Genomic DNA, 18,760 nt, shown 5'->3' with positions numbered 1-18,760 from the left:
CCAAATCAAAATTTCAGTGGAACAGAATAGTTGTGTGTTAAAGCTACTTAAATTATTTTTAAGTTGTACATTCAACTTGCAGTTTTCTTCATTCATACGGCTCAAGATGGCTGTTAATCTGCAAGATTTATGTGATGGAAATATAGGTGTGAATCTCAGAATAGTAACGATGATGTTGCAACCTCATGGCAGTAAGCTTACAGAAATGTGCGGATGGGCATGTTTTTAGCTAACATAGTGATATGTTTTAACAGAGTTTGAAGACTAAAATGTGATGTGGTTGATAGAGTGAAGACATAGGGAAAGGGGGAAATTCATTCTTGCTGTAGGATGCCATCGTACTGTTTTAAAGACAAATTGAGTGTTTCTTAGTTCTAAATCCAGCATTAGTCATAGGCACAAGTTCTCATTCAAAACAGGATCAATGGAAGCAAAAAATGTGAGATATTTTTCTATTTTTTCTTGTAAGTACGTTTCTCTGTTGTTCATTCTGAGATAACAGTTGAGCTCTTGTGTATTTGTATGTAATTAACAGTTTATAAACAGTGGACACTTTGTAAAACAGCTTTTTGTAAGAGAGTTGCAGCTCTCCTCATTGTTCATCTTTGACACAGATTCCTTCTCAGCTTTATTCTTTCCACTGTCATGTCTCTGCTGTCCAGTACATTACTCCAAGCCGGAGCTTTAACTGAAGTAAAAATCAAAAATCCAGACACATCTGTTCTTGCAGGATTACAGAGTTTTGAGATTTTTTTTTTTTTAAATTTGTGATACTAGAGTTCTTGTAGGGATGGGCACGTGAAGGAAAAGGACTACACATTGAACCACACTATTCAGTTTCTTCGCATGTCCAAGCCAACATTAACTTTTATTTGGATTTGTATAGATTTTAACACATGGTTTTCTAATGCAGAAATCTTTGTGGATTGAAGTTAGTTTTTGACTGTTTTCAGATGTGTAGGGTCCATACTAAGTCTTTCTGTTGCCAAAATAGGGCCTGACACATAAATTTCCAAGAAAATCCAGAAAAGAAAAAAACAAACAACAAAAAAGGCAAAAACAAACAAACTCAAACCATACCTTGAAACACCAAAAACTTGGAGTTCTCAAGTCATTGTATGAATCCAGAAGCTAGAAGTCTTGGAGTAACTATAAGTACTGCATTGTACAGTTACAACAATTGACAACACACTTGCTTTGGTTTCTTCTTTCATTTTCCTTCAGTCCTGCTCGTATTGGAATGGATGTTATTTAAACAGTTAAGTTTTAATAGAGATGTATGCCATCCCATGTAGTGTAGTGGTGACAGATAGTGTTTCCTGTAGCACCTCAGGTTATTCTTGCTGCTGCCTGCAGCGCTGCTGGATCTGACACCTAAAGCTATTGTTGCTGTTGTGTCAGGTAGAAAGGCTTTCAGAGTCGTGGTCGGTAAGTTAACCAATGTATTCAAAATTAAAATGTTAACTATAATTATCATTGCTTGTTCTTTCCTCTCTGCATTTGGATGTTACTTTACTAGAGCTCTTACATGATACTTCATTCCTGACACATCAGGATGAACTGAATGAATCTTCATTGTGAAATGGTTCCTCTTCAGATATTAGCTCATAGCTATTTGCATGGTATAAATCATACCTTGCACACTTTTTTTCCTTTTCTTCTCTCTGACACGTTGAGTCATTGGCATTTGCTTTCATGAATCCTCTGTGACCTACTTCTATTTGTGGACAATTAGTGTATTACTTTGGTAGTGAAATGCACCTTTCCTGGTATGGATATTTTTACCGGGCAAAGTATATGCAAAAATCCTTCTCATAAACTGTCTGTATACTCTGTTCTGTGTTTAAGATGGATTTAGTCTTTTCTCTATATTCTTGTGGTTTACTATATCACTGTATAGATTTAAGTCCAGTACAAAAAAGTATACTGGGGATGAATGTTAATTTTCAATTGTCATTTTGCCTTTTTTCTTTGTTCTTGATTTTTCATGAGAAAATAGAACGTTACAAGCCACTGAAGAAATCAAGAGAAATATTAACAAGAAACCAAACTTACTTGGTCCTGAAAATTGCATGTTTCTGTAAGACATTACCCACAGAAAGAAATCTTGGTAAAGACAGGATATGGATGGATTTTCTAGGCCGTGTTCATTCTTGGAGATTCATTTCATTAGAACTCTGATTGGATAATGTAGTGTTGAACTAACTTTTGTTTAAAAGCAACGTTTTTTTTTCTAAAAAAAATGCTACTTATTTTCTAGTTTTACTCAGTAAATTTTCATCAAATATAACCATGTGGAGAAATTTCAGATTGTTCAGAAAAGTTCAGATTGTGTTTTGCCAGGTCACCAGTTGTGGGAAAGAGCATGAAGTATACCACTGCAGAAAAGAAGAAAGAGTCTGAGAGATTACAACCCAGCACTACTACGTTTTGATCTCCAGAAAATCTATTAATTCTTAGAAGATTCTGAAATAGTATTAATTATCATATGTCTATTTGAGTTTTGGATACTTGGATCATTAAAAGGACTTAGCATATCAGGGGGAAGGGAACATTTGGTGGCATAACATGAACACTTTCATCAGTACTTATTTGGGATGTCCTAGACGATTTGTTTCTGACATCACTGAGTAATGCAGTCACTTGAAACTTACGCCATTGAAACTTTTTTCGATCCTGCACTGTACTATTTTTAATAGCATAAATGTGCATGTATATTAAATGCCAGGTCTGTGGCAGCAAATGTAAAAATGTAAATCATCTGATCTTTCTTGGCTTGTATGGTGCTTGATGATTAAGTGTTACCAAAAAAAAAAAAATAATAGAGTGGCTGTATGTCAGAAGCCTAGTGCTGTCATCCCTGCTGATGAGTATGCCTGGAGATGTTTGAATTGCTTCATTGGAGATTATTCATATGTTTCTGGTTACATCACAGTGACTTTGCAGCAAAGCACCGTGATCTGCATGTATAATAGACTGCCTTCCCGAGGTCGGTGTGCTGCTGCGTGAACTGAAGTCGCTCTCAGACCTGGTATATACACTGGGCTTTTATACAAGGGTAATTATTTGAGTTATATCTGGCCAGTTAGTTATGCTGACATAGCTACACTGGTCCACAATTACAGCTGAAAAAGAGAGTGTACATTTTCCTGGTGTGTTCTGGTTTCCATCTGAGAAAACTTAAACCAGTAAAAGACCTGTAACTACATCAGTAGAATGGGGAATAAGTTCATGTACCTACACCAGAACAGACACGTACCTGACTCTTAAGTACAGATAGTGCATGCATGTCTAATAGAAAATTGTGGACGAAAGAAGTGATTGATGTAGTTTTGTAAATAGTGTCAGCTGTTTGCCAGTATCCTAGAGGGTATTTCAGTATTTTTTGTCAGGTTTCTCATGAAGCTTTGTTAAACAAAAAATCATAATTGACAGTTACGTTGCTTACATAATCTCAGTTTTCATCTGGAAAAAAGAAAGCCCACACATACAGTTCTACAAATCAGTTATTTCTTGTTCTGCTATTAAAAAGATTTTACTATGTTTGGGAAACACCAGCAGCAAAAAGACTCCAATTCATTATAGCTCCACATGACTGATGGGCAGTGCCACGTTGCCGGCTGCACGTATGTGGACGGTGATGTCTTAGTTATGAACACGGATTGTTTGGTCACTTAACATTTCAGCGTGAGTTTGCAGACAACCGGTTCCTACTGAACAAACAACCTCTTCATGAAAGCCGCCGTAGCTGGCATTACTTGATGTCCTCTTTGGCAGGCTGAACAGACACCAGCAGCTGAATGGGCACAATGAAAGGATTTTTTTTTTTTTCCTGAGAAAATAATGCTTCTCGTTGCTTAATTATGATTTAATTACAAAATTTCTGCTTAGCTGATAGTGTAAGGAGAGGAGAACACTGCTCTCAGTGAAGAGAGGGGGGAGTCCTTTTGTTTGCAGACTGCGCTTTGGAACTGCGGCCAGTCTGCGCGCGCTCAAATGGGGCGCTGATGGTGCTCCTGGAGGTCTCATGGGAACAGCCACAGTTTTCAGGTTGAGTGCCTCATAGATAAATGTTCATATTTGGGCTCCTAACCAGTAAAGGGCATGGTTTTCAAACAGCTGTATTTTGTTCTAAGTAGTGATTTAAAAAACGCCTGTTTTCTTAATTTCGGTGTATTAACAGTTTGCTTAAGCGCTGTTGAATACTTGTGTCCAAGCAGAAGACAGTACATAATATTAATTTCAAAATGTCTGTTGTTTGTTTTATGGAAAGTGTGGAACCGAGCACGACATTGCTAGCCAGACCAAGAAAGTGGTTGTCCTGCTCTGCACTGTGCTGGTGTGGCCGCACCTCAAGTACTGTGTGCAGTTTTGGGTGCCACAGTATAAGAAAGATTTAAACTGTTAGAGAGTGTCTAAAGGAGGGCTACAAAGGTGGTGAAAGTTCTAGAGGGCAAGACATATGAGGAGCAGCTGAGGTCCCTTGGTTTGCTCAGCGCAGAGCAGAGCAGGCTGAGGGGAGGCCTCATGGCAGCCTGCAGCTCCCTCACGAGGGGAGCGGAGGGGCAGGCGCTGAGCTCTGCTCTCTGGGGACAGCGACAGGACCCGAGGGAACGGCATGGAGCTGGGACAGGGGAGGGTCAGGCTGGGTGCTAGGGAAAGGTTCTGCACCAAGAGGGTGGTCGGGCACTGGGACAGGCTCCCCAGGGCAGTGGTCACAGCACCGAGCTGCTGGAGCTCAAGAAGCATTTGGACAATGCTCTCAGACACATAGTCTGAGTTTTGGGTGGGCCTTTGGTGACCCAGGAGTTGGACTCAGTGATCCTTGTAGGTCCCTTCCAACTTGGGGATATTCTATGATTCTATGATCTTTTCAGGAAGTTCAGTTATAAAATGAACAAGACTATTTTCCTGTTACTTGCAGTAATTCCTTTAAAGAAAGAGTGCAAATCTATCTTAAAAAGAAAAAAAAAGAGAGAGGAGTAAGACAATGTTGAAGTGACATAAAAAGCCTGAAGCTCATTTCCGTTCTTTTGCAGATGCTCAGTAGGCAACTGTACTTCACAGTTGAAATGCTTTTGAGTACGTGGGTCCGTGCCCTCTACTCTGGTTTTCAGGAGGTTAACTAATGTGAGTGCTCAGGGCTATCCTTTTTACTGGGAGAATGTGTCTTCTGGAGACTAATATACTAACGCTGTTGAAAGATCTCTTCCCCCCTTCCACTCCCCGCCATATTGCAACAAAAGGAAGTCTGGTTTTGTTATTGTTCAGGCACATCAAACTCTCAGAAACTGCTGCTGAATTTAGCATTGAAAATTACATACCCGTCTCTTAGGTCTAATACAGGGAACCTTCTCTGAGTAACACAATTTGGAACAAACCATAGTTAAGTAATTCATGTAAGCTTGTTTATACAAGAAGAAAAGTGAGGTCAGGATATTTGTCAGAGAGCACAAAGGAAGGGGTTTTCTCTTTTTTTTTTCCTAAGACTTTGTTACAGAGTTGTGTTTCAATGGCATAACATTTCTTCCATTTTTTTCTCCTATAAAAGTGTATTTTACTTCACTTCTATTTAATTCTGGTTGTACTGTGCTGTGAAAAAGTTCCACTAAAGTACTGACATGCAGTACAACATTTTTTTTTTAAATTGATTCAGCATTCTTTTCATTTTTCTGCTCTTGCACGCTCATCTTCTGGACCTTCTTCTGCCAGAAGGTTAAAATTACAGATATGCATACACATATTTGGCTTGCTTTTTGGGTGTGATTGTTTACAGATGAGCTATAATCTTTACCTTTTTTGGTGTGGAGTAGCTAAAGTTAAATCTACTGGTTTCAGAAGAACTGTGACTCCTTAAAAGGCAGAATTCTCCCAGGAATAAAAAGATAAGTAATGAGCTAGTGATAATCAAAGTATTGTATCCTAGTACAAGATAGAATTCTAATTTTAAAATAGGAAAGTGAAGACTTAGCTTGCAGAAGTTTTGGTGACGTTTTAATGTCTTAGATTCCATTTTCTAATATGGGAAAGACAATTGTTTAGCAGTTAGTGAGGAGTATTACACTTTTCAGTCAGAGAATAGAGCACGTGATACAATGACAGTGTCTCCCACCTTCTTTAGTATCCTGCTCAAGTAGGAGTGAGAAAATTCCATGCTCTTGTATTCCTAGTAGTTTTGATCTGGGATTTTTAAAATTTTTTTTTTTTTTTTCCCCCTCTGGCATTCTCTCACCCATTCAGTTGTTGAATCTTTTCTGCTTGGTAGTATCTGCTGAAAACTGAAAGACAAAACATTTATTCATCATATGCTCTTCCATAGTTTTGATAGGATGAGAGCTACCAAATTTAAAAATGGAGAAAAGCAGTCTTGCCTGGACTCATTACTCTTTGGGGTAAAAAATGTTAGTATTTAATTATAGGAGAAAGAAGTCAGGTATAAATACATTTTATTTTAGGGATTAAAATGGAAGAGAATTACTGGGTTTGAAAGTGAAACAAAGCAAAATCTTTATACTACACACAACTGGCAATTTCCTACCCTCGCATTTTAAAATTTGACTAATTTTATTGCACTTCTATAAGATGATTTAAAAAAAAAAAATCTCAAAGACAGCTGTCCTGAAAATTGTGAAATTATGTGTGCAAAATATTTCTAGGAGCTTTTCTCTTGGGGACAGTCTCTGGAGTAGAGTGCAGAGCAGACTGAGTTTGATATGATGTGTATTCTTTGAGTTAATAAGCCTCTGATCCTTTTTTATGTGAAAGCAGCGTTAGTAACATAAATTATTTTGACAGATAGAAACTTCTGTAGCAGGAAGCAGAACAGACTGAAACATGTCTTCCCCTTTCTGTTTCCTACCCCCAAATGAAAGTGGATCAGTTGTTCCTGAGGTACTTCCATACAGACATCTACTCTAGCTGTCTACTGAAGCACCGAAGTTTTTAGGCCATTTCTACATGTAAATTTGAGATAATTTCAGAGTGGCAGACTTTAACCCTTAGAGACTTTATTAAGTATTGCTACCATGCATGCTTTTTCAGTGACAAGAAACACTCTGTAAGAGTACTCTGTGCCATTTGGGAAATGCTTTTTAACATTATGAGGAGGTCTTTCTCATCACCGTGACCCACCAGTCCCACGGAATACAGTGAGTTAAGAACGGCGGTGCCCATAGGGGCTGCTGCTGGGGACAGCTACCAGCAGGCAAGAAGCTGAGAAAGCCGAGAGATGCTGGGTCTAAATGGAAAACAGAATGAAAGAGCTGGGGAGAACAGGGACGAGGTTTCATCGCTGTAGGTATCTGGATAAGCAGGTCTTCTGTCTGCAGTTTGGAGGCACTCCCACTTTTTATCTTAATTCTGAGCTATGCTGGCCTCAGTTTCAACCAGAGTTACAGAAAGCTCAGGGTTTGAGCTTGGCTCCCTTGCAGTACCGGAACAGCCTGGGGAATTGGCTGTGGTTGAGCCTGGATGGACGCTGTTCAAAAGAAATAAGTCTGGAACAGGACCCACTTCATCTTTGCATCTTTGGTGTGGTTTGTTTGCCTTTTTCATTTTTTTTGAAAGGCCAAATTAGGCGAAAGTTATGAGTAGATATGCTAGTCTATTTGATGAAATCGTGGAAAAGGTCTTGCCCAATACCTTTATTTGAGCTGGGGGTGGAACTGTGAAGGGGAAATCCACCAGCTGTCCCATCCTCTGAGTCTGGACTGTGTGTGTTGGGAGCAGCAGCCATGGAGCGCCAGCCCAGCTCCCAGACTCTGGATGGACCGACCGAGCAGCAAGCATCATCTGTCACGGGCTGGCTGCAGTAGGGTAGAAGACAGCACTGCAGTCTGATGCTCTGGAGGGGCCTGTGGCAGTGAATGGCAGTCCCAGCTGACCTCCCCTGATTTCTCCCATGCTTTTAACGAGCAAGGGGGCAGCATCAGAAACATCCTGCCCCCAGCCTAGGTTTAAGGTGACCACCACAACACGGTAAGAAGTGTCTGGCCACATCCTCTTATCTCAAGAGACGCACTGAGAGCTTGTAGTCTAAAGCCAGAATCGAGAGCGGCTAGATCTAGAGATCTAGGATTGATGTGAACCTGCTGGGGCTGGCCAAGAGCATGGTGAGGCCTGGGTTTTAAACCCCTGTCTGTGCTGTGGCTGCGATAGACATGTGTTCCAGTAAACTGGGTATTTCCTGTCTGATGCAAATGATGTCTGGCAGGGCAAAGCACTGCTTCACGTGGTTGACATCTCAAAACTATTGATGCTTTGATCTTCACAGGTGTGATGTGATCTATGCTGTGTTTTTTTTTTTTTTTAAGGGACTGCTAGTTAAATAGTATAAACCTATCAATATAGCTCCTTTTTTTTTTTTCAGTTAGATGTTTCTGGCTTTTTTCATCTCCTGAATTATGTAATGGTGATCATAGTGGGTCGTAGTGGGGAGTTAGGCCATCCCTGTCTACTTTCGCTCTGATTCCTGTCCTGTCTTACAATTTTATCTTTCTGTTTTAAAAGAGAAATCATTGTGTGATGAGGAGTTTAGTTGAATATCTCAGTATGATGGCAAACGTACTTTTCAGCTATTAACTTGGTTTATATCCCTTCCCAGAACACAGATGAGATTTAAAAAAAAAAAAAGAAGATCTAGAAGCAATGGGTTTTAAACAATTCCATCAATGTGTCCTCAATAGCTTGTATGATACAAGGTTGCCCAAACTGCATTTTGAAGATAACGAAGAAGAATTGCACAGTCTGGCTTCTGATCCTGAGTGATTTTGTCCGTTCTCCACTCTCTGCCCACTATGCATATATCAGGTTTTATATCTTATAGGCAGGTATTTTATGAATATTGTACAAATATAGAGTTAGTAAGTAGTTTAAATACTCTGTTTCATTTTACATAATTAAATATTGATCTCTGTAGTAAGTTAAACTGAATATATCCTTAGGAAGTGACAACAGATAGAAATACACCATTTTAGGTTTTTAGGAGAGATTTGGATTTTAAATATTGTTTTTGGGTTTTTATTTGTGAAGAGGAAAAAATATGGATCAAAATTGCTAGGAGTAAAAATAAGCAGTCACTGGAGCTGAATACATTGAACACAGATGTAACTATCACTAGGCAAAGACCTAATGAACTATCTGTTTATTTGTTTTGTAAAGCACTGTGGGAATGGAGATTGAGAGGCCGTCTGCAGCATTAGAAGCCTGTCTTTGTGACAGTGTGTGACGATCTTCCTCAGGTCTGCAGAGAGTTGGCAGATGTTTTTGCAATTTTGTGATGTCTTGGCAGATGTTTTTCCAGTGATGCTGACTGATGCACGTTTGAACTCTATAGACAGTCTGTGCAGAGGATGATCATGTTTCCAGTTGGTTGCATTTTAAGTTTGATTTCCACTGATATTTTATTTTATTTTATTTTATTTTAGAAATATGAGGAAAAGACCAAGAAAAATCAAAGTCTTGGTGATAGGGGAGCGCCAGTAGGCAGTAGTAACGGCAGGGAAATCGCTGTTGAACACAAACGTGTAAATACCAGGAAAGGACCCAGAGCTCACCGTCCAAGTTCACCCAGGCAATAGCCGAAGCTAAAACACTCACAGCTGTGTTGAAAAAAATTCAGGACATACTCTGCTAAACTAGGACTGCTAGCAGATGTATGCGTCACTGTTTTGTCCTGTTCATTAGGTTTTGACAGCACTCTTTTCTTCTCAGCACACAGACTAAAACTGGCCTCATTCAGGTTGATTAAAGCTTAAATACAAGAGAGTAAAAACCTGAATACATCCATTATACAGTGAAACTTTCCAGCAAATTCCAAGACTATTTTTCCAGATCATTAAAGATTGATATGGAATAATTCCTTGCAGTGAGTGGGACATATAATAAACATTATTTCTCTGTGTGTGGCTGTGTGTACATATAGAACATTTTAATATATAACCTAATATATGTCTGTATATAAATATATGTATGTGTACATGTGAATACGTGCATACACACATAGCAGATTTGGGAAAGTGAACGTGCAGACATAGTCTGGTAAAAATATACTGGAAAATTTTGCTGTGTGATGCTAAATGGATATGAGTATGGAACACTGTAAACCACTAAAAGAATGAAATGTAAACTCTTCGTGTTTTGTTGGGTTTTTTTTGCTCACCTTCAGATGTTTTGCACATTTCTCTCAGTGGTAGCACATCAAAAATTTACCTACTCCAGTCTTTAAGTTAAGAAATGTCTCTCAAAATTGGAAATCTTTGCTTCCTTACTCTACAGTCTCGCTTAGCTATGGGGTAGAACAGGACAACAGATCACACTGAGTAGAGTTTGTGGATTTTGCTCATGTAACCCTAATTCCACAGTGTTCAGAGAGGAGCAGTCATGGTTAATCTGCTGCCATTTAAAAAGTGGTCTAGGCATGAAGCTACCGGGCCATGTACTACTCGGACTCTCTAGATCAGGAGATGCTTCATCAAGTATGACCATAAAGGTACCTGTTGGCAGGGAAGCCACTGTGAGGTACCAGCATGCACCATCTCTTCCTCGCAGCTGTTACCTGCGTTCTTTTGAGTTAGTGCCCTGCAGAACTTCCATGGATTCTGGAGAGGTTGGAAGCACTCACCAAAGTGCTCTTTAATGCCAAAGGCTTTTTTTTTTCCCCCCTACAAAAACAAAACACAAAACAAAGGCAGTGAATTCCTCACTTTAAATGTTTTAATTTTTATTTTTTCTAACTCAGGGTAGTGTGCCGTGTTGACTCTTCAGTGTTGCTGTTGATGAAGATATAAAGTAACTATGGTACCATAGTTAGGTAGCTTTAAAACAGGTTAAATATAACTGAAATATAAATTAAATTAAACTTTGCTGTAAATACAAAGTGGCTACATCCGAGTCTTGCTAGGGACATGTTCCTCCTGAGGTAGTTTTCAGCTATGCTGTTTTAACACCAGAACCATTTCAATCACCTTTCCTATCCCACAGCCTCTGTGCTAGAACTGATCTTGCATTATTAATGTGTCTTGTGTCTGCAAGGTCAGGCTTTGCGTTTGGGTGCAGCAATAGCTGTTATAGTCTGTTTGCACTTATATTAGCAAATACAGCATTTACTTGCAGTCTTTCTTAAAATAGGTGTCCCCTTTTAATCTTTACTTTCAGCTAAACAAACGTGTTATATGGATACCAAAACTAAAAACCTGTGTTGCAAGGTAGTGCTGTGCTCGGCATACACCGTGAAAGGTGGTGAACTGTCATAATAGCTTACAGTCCAAATTCATCTTCTACAGTGCGAATTCATCTTCATTACAAGTGTAAATATTAATAATTAAGGATATTGAAATGAAATCATTGTAAATGATTAAAGCTATGAAAGGCATGGGAAGTGATAATCTCTGTCAGTATATCCTTCTTTCTATACCTTTCGGGGGAGGGAGGGAGGGAGAGGAGGGAGGGAGGGAGGGAGAGGAGGGAGGGATAGGGAAGCAATTAACCCTCACTGCCAGTAATTTGCTCACATATTAGCCCTCTTTCTGAGGAATAAGCTTCCATTTTAGTGCATACCTCTCACTGTTATTGCCATTTTTTGATCACTCTATCAGGAAATCTGCATTTAATATTTCTGCTCTGGATGAAGTACTGCCCCTTCATGAGTATATGACTTAAAGAACTGAGTTTCTGTTTCAAGTTTGTATTATATTTAGTTTTTCCAAGAGTGTAGATGTATTGTAATGGCCATTACCAGTACTTTTATCTTGTGCATGCTTAGTGGGAATCTAGCAGTCCCTATCATTTCTGCCCAAAGGGATTTTGCCTGATAGAAGGAGGATTGTGGTTATTTAAGGAGCAAGGTAATCAAGCTTCGTGCAGCTGGATCACATCTTTCAGCAGCTGTAGTTAACCCCTGTTTTATGAGATTAACACGGTTCAGCACAGCACACTTTTTACACGGTGTCCTCCATTTGCTTTATCGGGCGGTACTTCTCATGGGAAGTGCTGATCGTCTGTTGCCGTTGGAGGAGTGACTCAGAGGTCGGAGTGCTCGGTGCTCCTGATAGCAGAGCAGGGCTGAAGGAGGAATTCCCCAGCAGCGAAGAGTCACGATAAGGAGGAGTGCTACGAGTGGGCAGGAGCGTTGGTGGCAGAGAGCGGGAGATAAGGCCAGAGGGATTTGGAAACCAAATAGGAAATTATGGATTTGATTCCAAGATGAGGAACAGTGCCAGTAATCCAGGGCACTGCTGGCACGATGTAAGCTGCTGCCAGTGCAGTGATCCAAGACTCCCACCTCACGCTGTGGGCAACAGAACCAAACCAGTGAGGATCTTCCTGGGAAAGAGAAGGAGAAAAGGGCAAAAAGTGCAAAGTTTCTGTTCTCTTCAAATTTTATGTATATCCCAAATTTTAATTGGTATTGTTGAACATGGCTGACTAAGGTTTAAAGTGTGGTGTTTTTTTTTTTTTAAAGTTCTCTCTTTCTCTTGTACTCTCCTTATTCTCTTTTGTACTCTCTTCTTCTTGGAAAAGGATATTTTCCTTTTTTTTTTTTTTTCCCCAGCACTTTAAACCCTGTGTAGTCTGCTGCCTGGCTTGCAGGTCTCTTCTCTGTGCCATGCAACCTGATCACAAAGTGAAATCCAAGTTTTAGAGAGCAGCGTTTTGAGAATGTAGCTCTCTGTGGTTTACCAAGGTTTATGTTTCCCCAATTTACAGTCCTGCACTGTATAACTTTACTACAGACAAAGAGGCTTTCTTTCAGGTCTGTCTTTCATCAGTTGGTTTATCTTGTCAGGTTTGAATGGGAGAAGAATAGATTTATGAAGACAATAGAAGGGAAAGATGTGCGCAGGGATCTAGAAGAAATGATTTTGTCTGCAGAATTGCTCTAACTTTGGAGTTTCTTTGTACATGAGGACTGCTGTTTCAAGGCCAAATACTTCTGTTAGTAATGCTTTGCTACCTCTGTAGTGGCACCCTGCTTCCTGTTTGCAGTGCTCTAGCAGCTGAGATCATCTTTCAAAGTTCCCCAGAGGTGTTTTTTTCTTCACCCACAAAGAGTCTCTTCTATTCTACCATTAATCTGGGGAATGAGTTCTCTTTCAGGGGTTATACAAGACGGCTACATACATGATTTCAGAATCTGTGGAGCAAAAAAACCCAAAGCTACAGGATGAGCTCTAGCATGGATTTGTCCTTGCATGCAGTGCTTTATGTTTTACGTTACTCGTAGGACAAATAGAGGAGAATTCGCACTTTTGACTTTCTGTGATTTTCTCAAGAGATGTAATCACAGAATTGTAGGGGTTGGAAGGGACCTCAAGAGATCATCGGGTCCAACCCCCCTGCTAAAGCAGGTTCCTTAGAGCAGGCTGCCCAGGTAGGCGTCCAGATGGGCCTTGAATATCTCCAGAGAAGGAGACTCCACAACCTCCCTGGGCAGCCTGTTCCAGTGCTCCGTCACCCTCACCGTGAAGAAGTTCTTTCACGTGTTGGTGCGGAACTTCCTGTGCTCTGTCTTGTGGCCATTGCCCCTTGTCCTGTCCGCACAAACCACTGAAAGGAAGTTGGCCAAATCCCTCTGTCTCCCACACCTCAGGTATTTATAAACATTGATGAGATCCCCCCTCAGTCTTCCTTTCTCCAGGCTGAACAGACCCAGGTCTCTCGGCCTTTCTTCATAGGGAAGACGCTCCAGGCCCTGTATCATCTTTGTGGCCCTCCGCCGGACTCTTTCCAGGAGATCCCTGTCTTTTTTGTACCGGGGAGCCCAGACCTGGACACAGTACTCCAGGTGAGGCCTGCCCAGGGCAGAGTAGAGGGGTAGGATCTCCTCCCTTGACCTGCTGGCCACGCTTTTCCAAATGCAGCCCAGGTTACCGTTGGCCTTCTTGGCCACAAGGGCACATCGCTGGCTCGTGGTCAGCCTGCTGTCCTCCAAGACTCCCAGGTCCTTCTCCTCAGAGCTCCTCTCCATTAGGTCATCCCCCAACCTGTACTGATACGTCCCTTTGTTCCTTCCCAGGTGCAGGACTCTACACTTGCTCTTCTTAAACCTCATTTGGTTTCTTCCTGCCCATCTCTCCAGCCTGTCCAGGTCTAAAATACTTCACTAGAACGTGATAAGTGAAATTCTTCATACAACTGCAGCCACATCTGAGTAAAGATTTTTTGTAATGGCAGTTCGGGGAAATTTTTAAAATTATGTAAGATCTTGCTGTGGAGGTAATGCCATCCTAGTCCCCATAAATAATTCTTAAAAATAACTGTAAAATCTAGATAACTAGAATTATATATCTTAATTAATGTGTGAAAGATATTGCACTAATTTCACCTGTGGAACGTGAAGTTTGAATTTTAATGTAAAATTGAATACAAAGAGTCTTTTATTTACAAAAAAAAATTCTGACATAAGTGATAAAACTGTTAATTTAAGTGTAAATGATACTGTACACATGTATATGGAATCATCTTTGTAGCAAAATTAATGAAGTGTGCATGTGGCCTGGAACTTAAAAGTAAGGTTGGTTTGGTTAGAAAAGGAGAATCATCTACTACCTTTGAAATCTCTTTTGCTGGGAGCATTATCAAGGGATTAGATGATTAAAACCTATGCTTTTTTGTAGGAGATGTGACGATCCCAGATTTTGCACATGCGAAGCTGCCTAATGTCATGTAGTAGGGTCTCTTAACCCCAGCCTGCACCACAGATGCTGCAGTGGTGTCATCAGATCGTTATGGATAGATACAATCTCTTGTGTCCTTTAACAAATGTCTAATGAATACTGAAAGTTTGTGTTGAATTTAGTTTTGGATTGGAGGATTGCAAATGAACTGTTATTCAAGATCTTTTGAAAGTGTAGCAGGTAAACTAAGGGTTGTCATAGTACGATATAAGAAAAGTTACTGAAATTACAGTGATGTTATAAAGCCAAAAGGAAGTATTTGAACCATTCTTTGATAAGAGAGCAGTTGAATATAGCTCTTCAGCTAGAAAAAAATTAGAGAAGGGATGGAACAATGTGGCTTTGAAATTGTTGTCTAATAACATATGGAATATTTGCTTAAGTCTTGTCACTTAAACAGTAGGTTAAATAGTAAGTATGTTAAAAATATTTGTAGTCGGGTCAACTGAATTTAAACATAATATATATAATCCATACTTATAAAATTTTCCCTGTTTGGTCAGCTTAGTAATTGCACTGTATGTCTTAAAAAAGTTTTGTGTGACTTTTCCTGTACTTTAAATGTGAATCCTTAAAGCATTTATTGCTTTCTTTTCCTACAGTGGTAATAATAAATGTATACTCATGAGTTAATGCATTGTTTAATTGATTATAATAAAGGGATGTGGTAGTTCATTGTGTAATTTACGGAAATAAACTTTGCATTAACCTGTTAAACTGTTGGATATGGCACTCTCAGTGCTTAGCAAAATGTTTTTCAAGGGAAGACTGGTCTTCATTTGACACTTTTTACATATTGCAAATAATTTCTATACTGCTTTATTAGTCTGCATTTCCTCTGACCTTTTTTTCCCTCTAGTAATAATATGGATTACTTTTGAATCTTTTTTACTTACTATTTATGCTATCCCAGCAGGTTACCCACGTTCATGCCTGCTTGTTTAACTCTATCCCTTCTTTTGCATTTTACTCATCTTGTGATATTCAATTTGATCAGTTTTGCTTCCTGGCTGTTATATAGAGATCATAACGTTAGAAAGTTAGACATGTTAGATGTTTAGAGACATCTGCAAATAAGATCTGAGTATGCCTGTGTTGTATTAATGAAATGCTTTTTATAAACGAATATTCCCCCTTTTAATGGTTTTGAGTTTCTATAAACCTTTATGGAAAAAAAATCTGATCGTAGTGCTGTAAATATTTGCATATGCACTTAAGCTTATATATAGTTAGTCTTTTTGACTTCAAGATACTATTTTCTTGTGCATGAATGTTTGCAGTCTTGAGGATTTATATTTATGAGAATATTAGTTACTAGAAAGAGGGGAAAAAACACCTCTGCCATCAAATATTTTAAAACGTTATGTTGTATTTAAGAAAAATGTGTCCTTTCTCAAGCTTACTAGATGTGTTAATTTACTATTTATCTTGCCTAATGATCTTGTGATATGGGAAATCAGTGGCTTTGCAAATGAAAAATGTATGAGTAAAAAACAAAACATTCATCTTTGTAGGCATCATCTGTTTCACTGACAAAAGGCACAGATGCAAAATTTAACTCAATAATTAAATTTATAATTATTGTTTCAGAGTCAGATAAATAATTGCTCCTCATGGCATGCTATTTGGAGCTACAATTCATATAATAGAAATAGGTTTGATCGTTGGTGATTCTAAGCTGAGAATTTTTCAGATTGTGTGTGTATATTTTTAAATATTATAAAAAAATGTATGGCAGAGAAGCAAGCTGCAGACAGGGAAGAACGTTTTATTAATGACTCCACAGGGATATGATATTCTTTGCATTGAACAGCAAACGTGCAAGCCTGACGTGTATCCATGGTGCGTTTTCTTTGGAAACTGCTGTCTTTGTCATTATCCAGTATGTTCCTACAAAAACAGCAATAGCTCTGATTTTTAATAAGAGACTGGGAATTGAAGGAACAAAGAAGCAAAAACTCAAAACGTCCATATGTGGTACATGCTGTGTTTCTAATGATGTCTTTTTTTTTTTTTCTGTTTTTGCCTACAGTTGTAGAACAAGCAACAGGAAGAGTTTGATGGGCAATGGCCAGTCTCCAGCTCTGCCTCGGCCTCATTCACCTCTCTCAGCTCACACAGGTGATTTTTAAATCTATTTTACTGGTGGTATTATTAAATTCTTCAAAATTCTGTATGAGGAGAGGAAAAGACACTCTATCCCACTACGTTTCTTTCTATTGTTGGAAGTAGTGAAAAGTTGCGTATCATTCCATCCAAATTTCTGTTAAGTTTAAATCCATACATCTTATGTTATGGTGACAAGCAGTCCAGAAATATCTAACATGGATCATGTAGCTTTGTTTGTTTTCCATGTATTCTGACAAGTTCTGATGCATTTTCCCCAATTCCTTTTCTGGGCCTAGTACTGTATGAAAAGAATATTAAACAGCTTGTAACACATGGTGAATATAGTGGAATTGGTGAGTAGGGTATTACATTCTATTCGTAGTGCTTTTGTTCCCTAGGATTTATGAAGTTAGGCATGTTACTAGAAGTTTCAGTGCTTCAGTTTCCACAATAATAAATTGGTGATCATTTTGTTTCACTTCTAAAGCATTGAAGCACTTAAGATTGAGTGAAAGTTAGAGATGATATTGTCATCATTTTGAAAAGGAACATTTTTAGGATACCAAAATAGACTAGTGCAAAGATTCATTCTCTCTCATGTTTTGGTGTATGGTTACTACCATTGGTTAAAAAAAAAAAAAAAAGTAAAGCCCCACAGCAATCCTTGTATGGGCAATGACATTGAGTACTTCATAGAATTGTTCTTGGATGGCGAAAGAGCAATTACAGAGTTTAAGTTGTGTTTTTTAAGAGAATGGTGAGTTTAATACGGCACTTGCAGTTTTCTAGTAGAAACATTGTTAGAGAAAATACAGTGGTTCTCCTCAAACTGATCAGCATGCAAGCAGCAGATGAAAGCTGAATTGGGCAAACACTGAATACTTGCATAAAGTTTTTTAATTTTTTGTCTTACCATCTCAGTAATTCTCAGATTCATGTGGTCGGATGGGGAAGGGGAAGTTGGATGGCACCACGCTGATGAAGTAAATGTATTGTTCAGGGTGCAAATGGTGCATTAGTAGCACCAGTTGAAGAAGAGACAGGTTTATTTGTAAGCAACATGGAGAGTGAAGGCTTGTCGCTCTAATAAAGAGGTGTCAAAGCAGTAAGTAGTCCAGAGCTTGAGTACATACAAGATAAAAGCTCTAGGACTGGAGGTTAGAAAGGGGATATGGAGATGTTGATATATACAGCAGGTATTATATATCAGTTATATACGTTAATTACTAATACAGTACATTATATGCGGTCTTCCTCTGTATAGGGCCTGAAGCTAACTGCAGAGATGTTTCATGCTATTGGAAAGTCAGATTTTGATTTGCAGCTGAAATCTGGCAGTAGGTCTTGTGCAAAGACACTTGCAAAGATCATGAGATTTCTAAAATACTTGCTACTTTCAATATGTAAAGTCTTTCTCTTTCTTATAAAAATAGAAAGCAAATATACACTAATGCCATTTCTTTGTGTTCAAACCTTGGTCATTATTATTAATTGTCTTAAGACAGTTGCTGCATATCCTTTGCCTTTAATATGTAAGCTGAAAGCAGTTAAACCTGCTGAAAGCTCCTTTTAGTTTTTGCATGAACTGTGGATACATTCAGGATTGTGGGAGGCAAAGGGCTGCACTGTCAGCTTGGACAACATCTGGTGCCCTGGACACTAATGGGTTTTCCAGCTGAATGCCTGCTGCTGCGTAGGTAGATCATCTGCACCTCCCAGCCTTCAAGTGAGTGATTATCATCTCAGCAAGTCAGGGCATTCAGGTGTCCCCACCTCAACAGTCACAGGAGCTTGTTCCTGTGGGTGATGCTAACCCCTGATGATGAATAATCAAGTGTAACGCTGTTTAATTTTCTCTGCTGTAGAAACAAGGTTTAGCTGTTAGGAGTAATACTATAAATCTTACATGTTTTTGTCTTGATGAAATGCTTCATTTTGTGCCACTAAGAGGACGGGTACTGGAAGAAGAACTGCAA

At 39.1% G+C, this 18,760-nt stretch overlaps 1 protein-coding gene across 11 annotated transcripts in view; it reads left to right on the top strand.

The window, feature by feature from the left end:
- Nucleotides 1-18,760, top strand: part of MAST4 (microtubule associated serine/threonine kinase family member 4) — a 303,813-nt gene that overhangs the window by 214,992 nt on the left and 70,061 nt on the right. For all 11 annotated transcript variants that reach the window (XM_083816619.1, XM_083816622.1, XM_083816623.1 and 8 more), the window contains one exon: nucleotides 16,708-16,796. In XM_083816619.1, coding sequence (XP_083672745.1) covers nucleotides 16,708-16,796 — 89 coding nt within the window. The remainder of the gene's footprint in view (nucleotides 1-16,707; nucleotides 16,797-18,760) is intronic.

This window comes from Anser anser, assembly GCF_964211835.1.
Source record: "Anser anser genome assembly, chromosome: Z".
Lineage (NCBI taxonomy): Eukaryota > Metazoa > Chordata > Aves > Anseriformes > Anatidae > Anser > Anser anser.
Note: the sequence above shows the minus strand (reverse complement) of the source record. Positions and strands in the feature narration are given on the sequence as shown.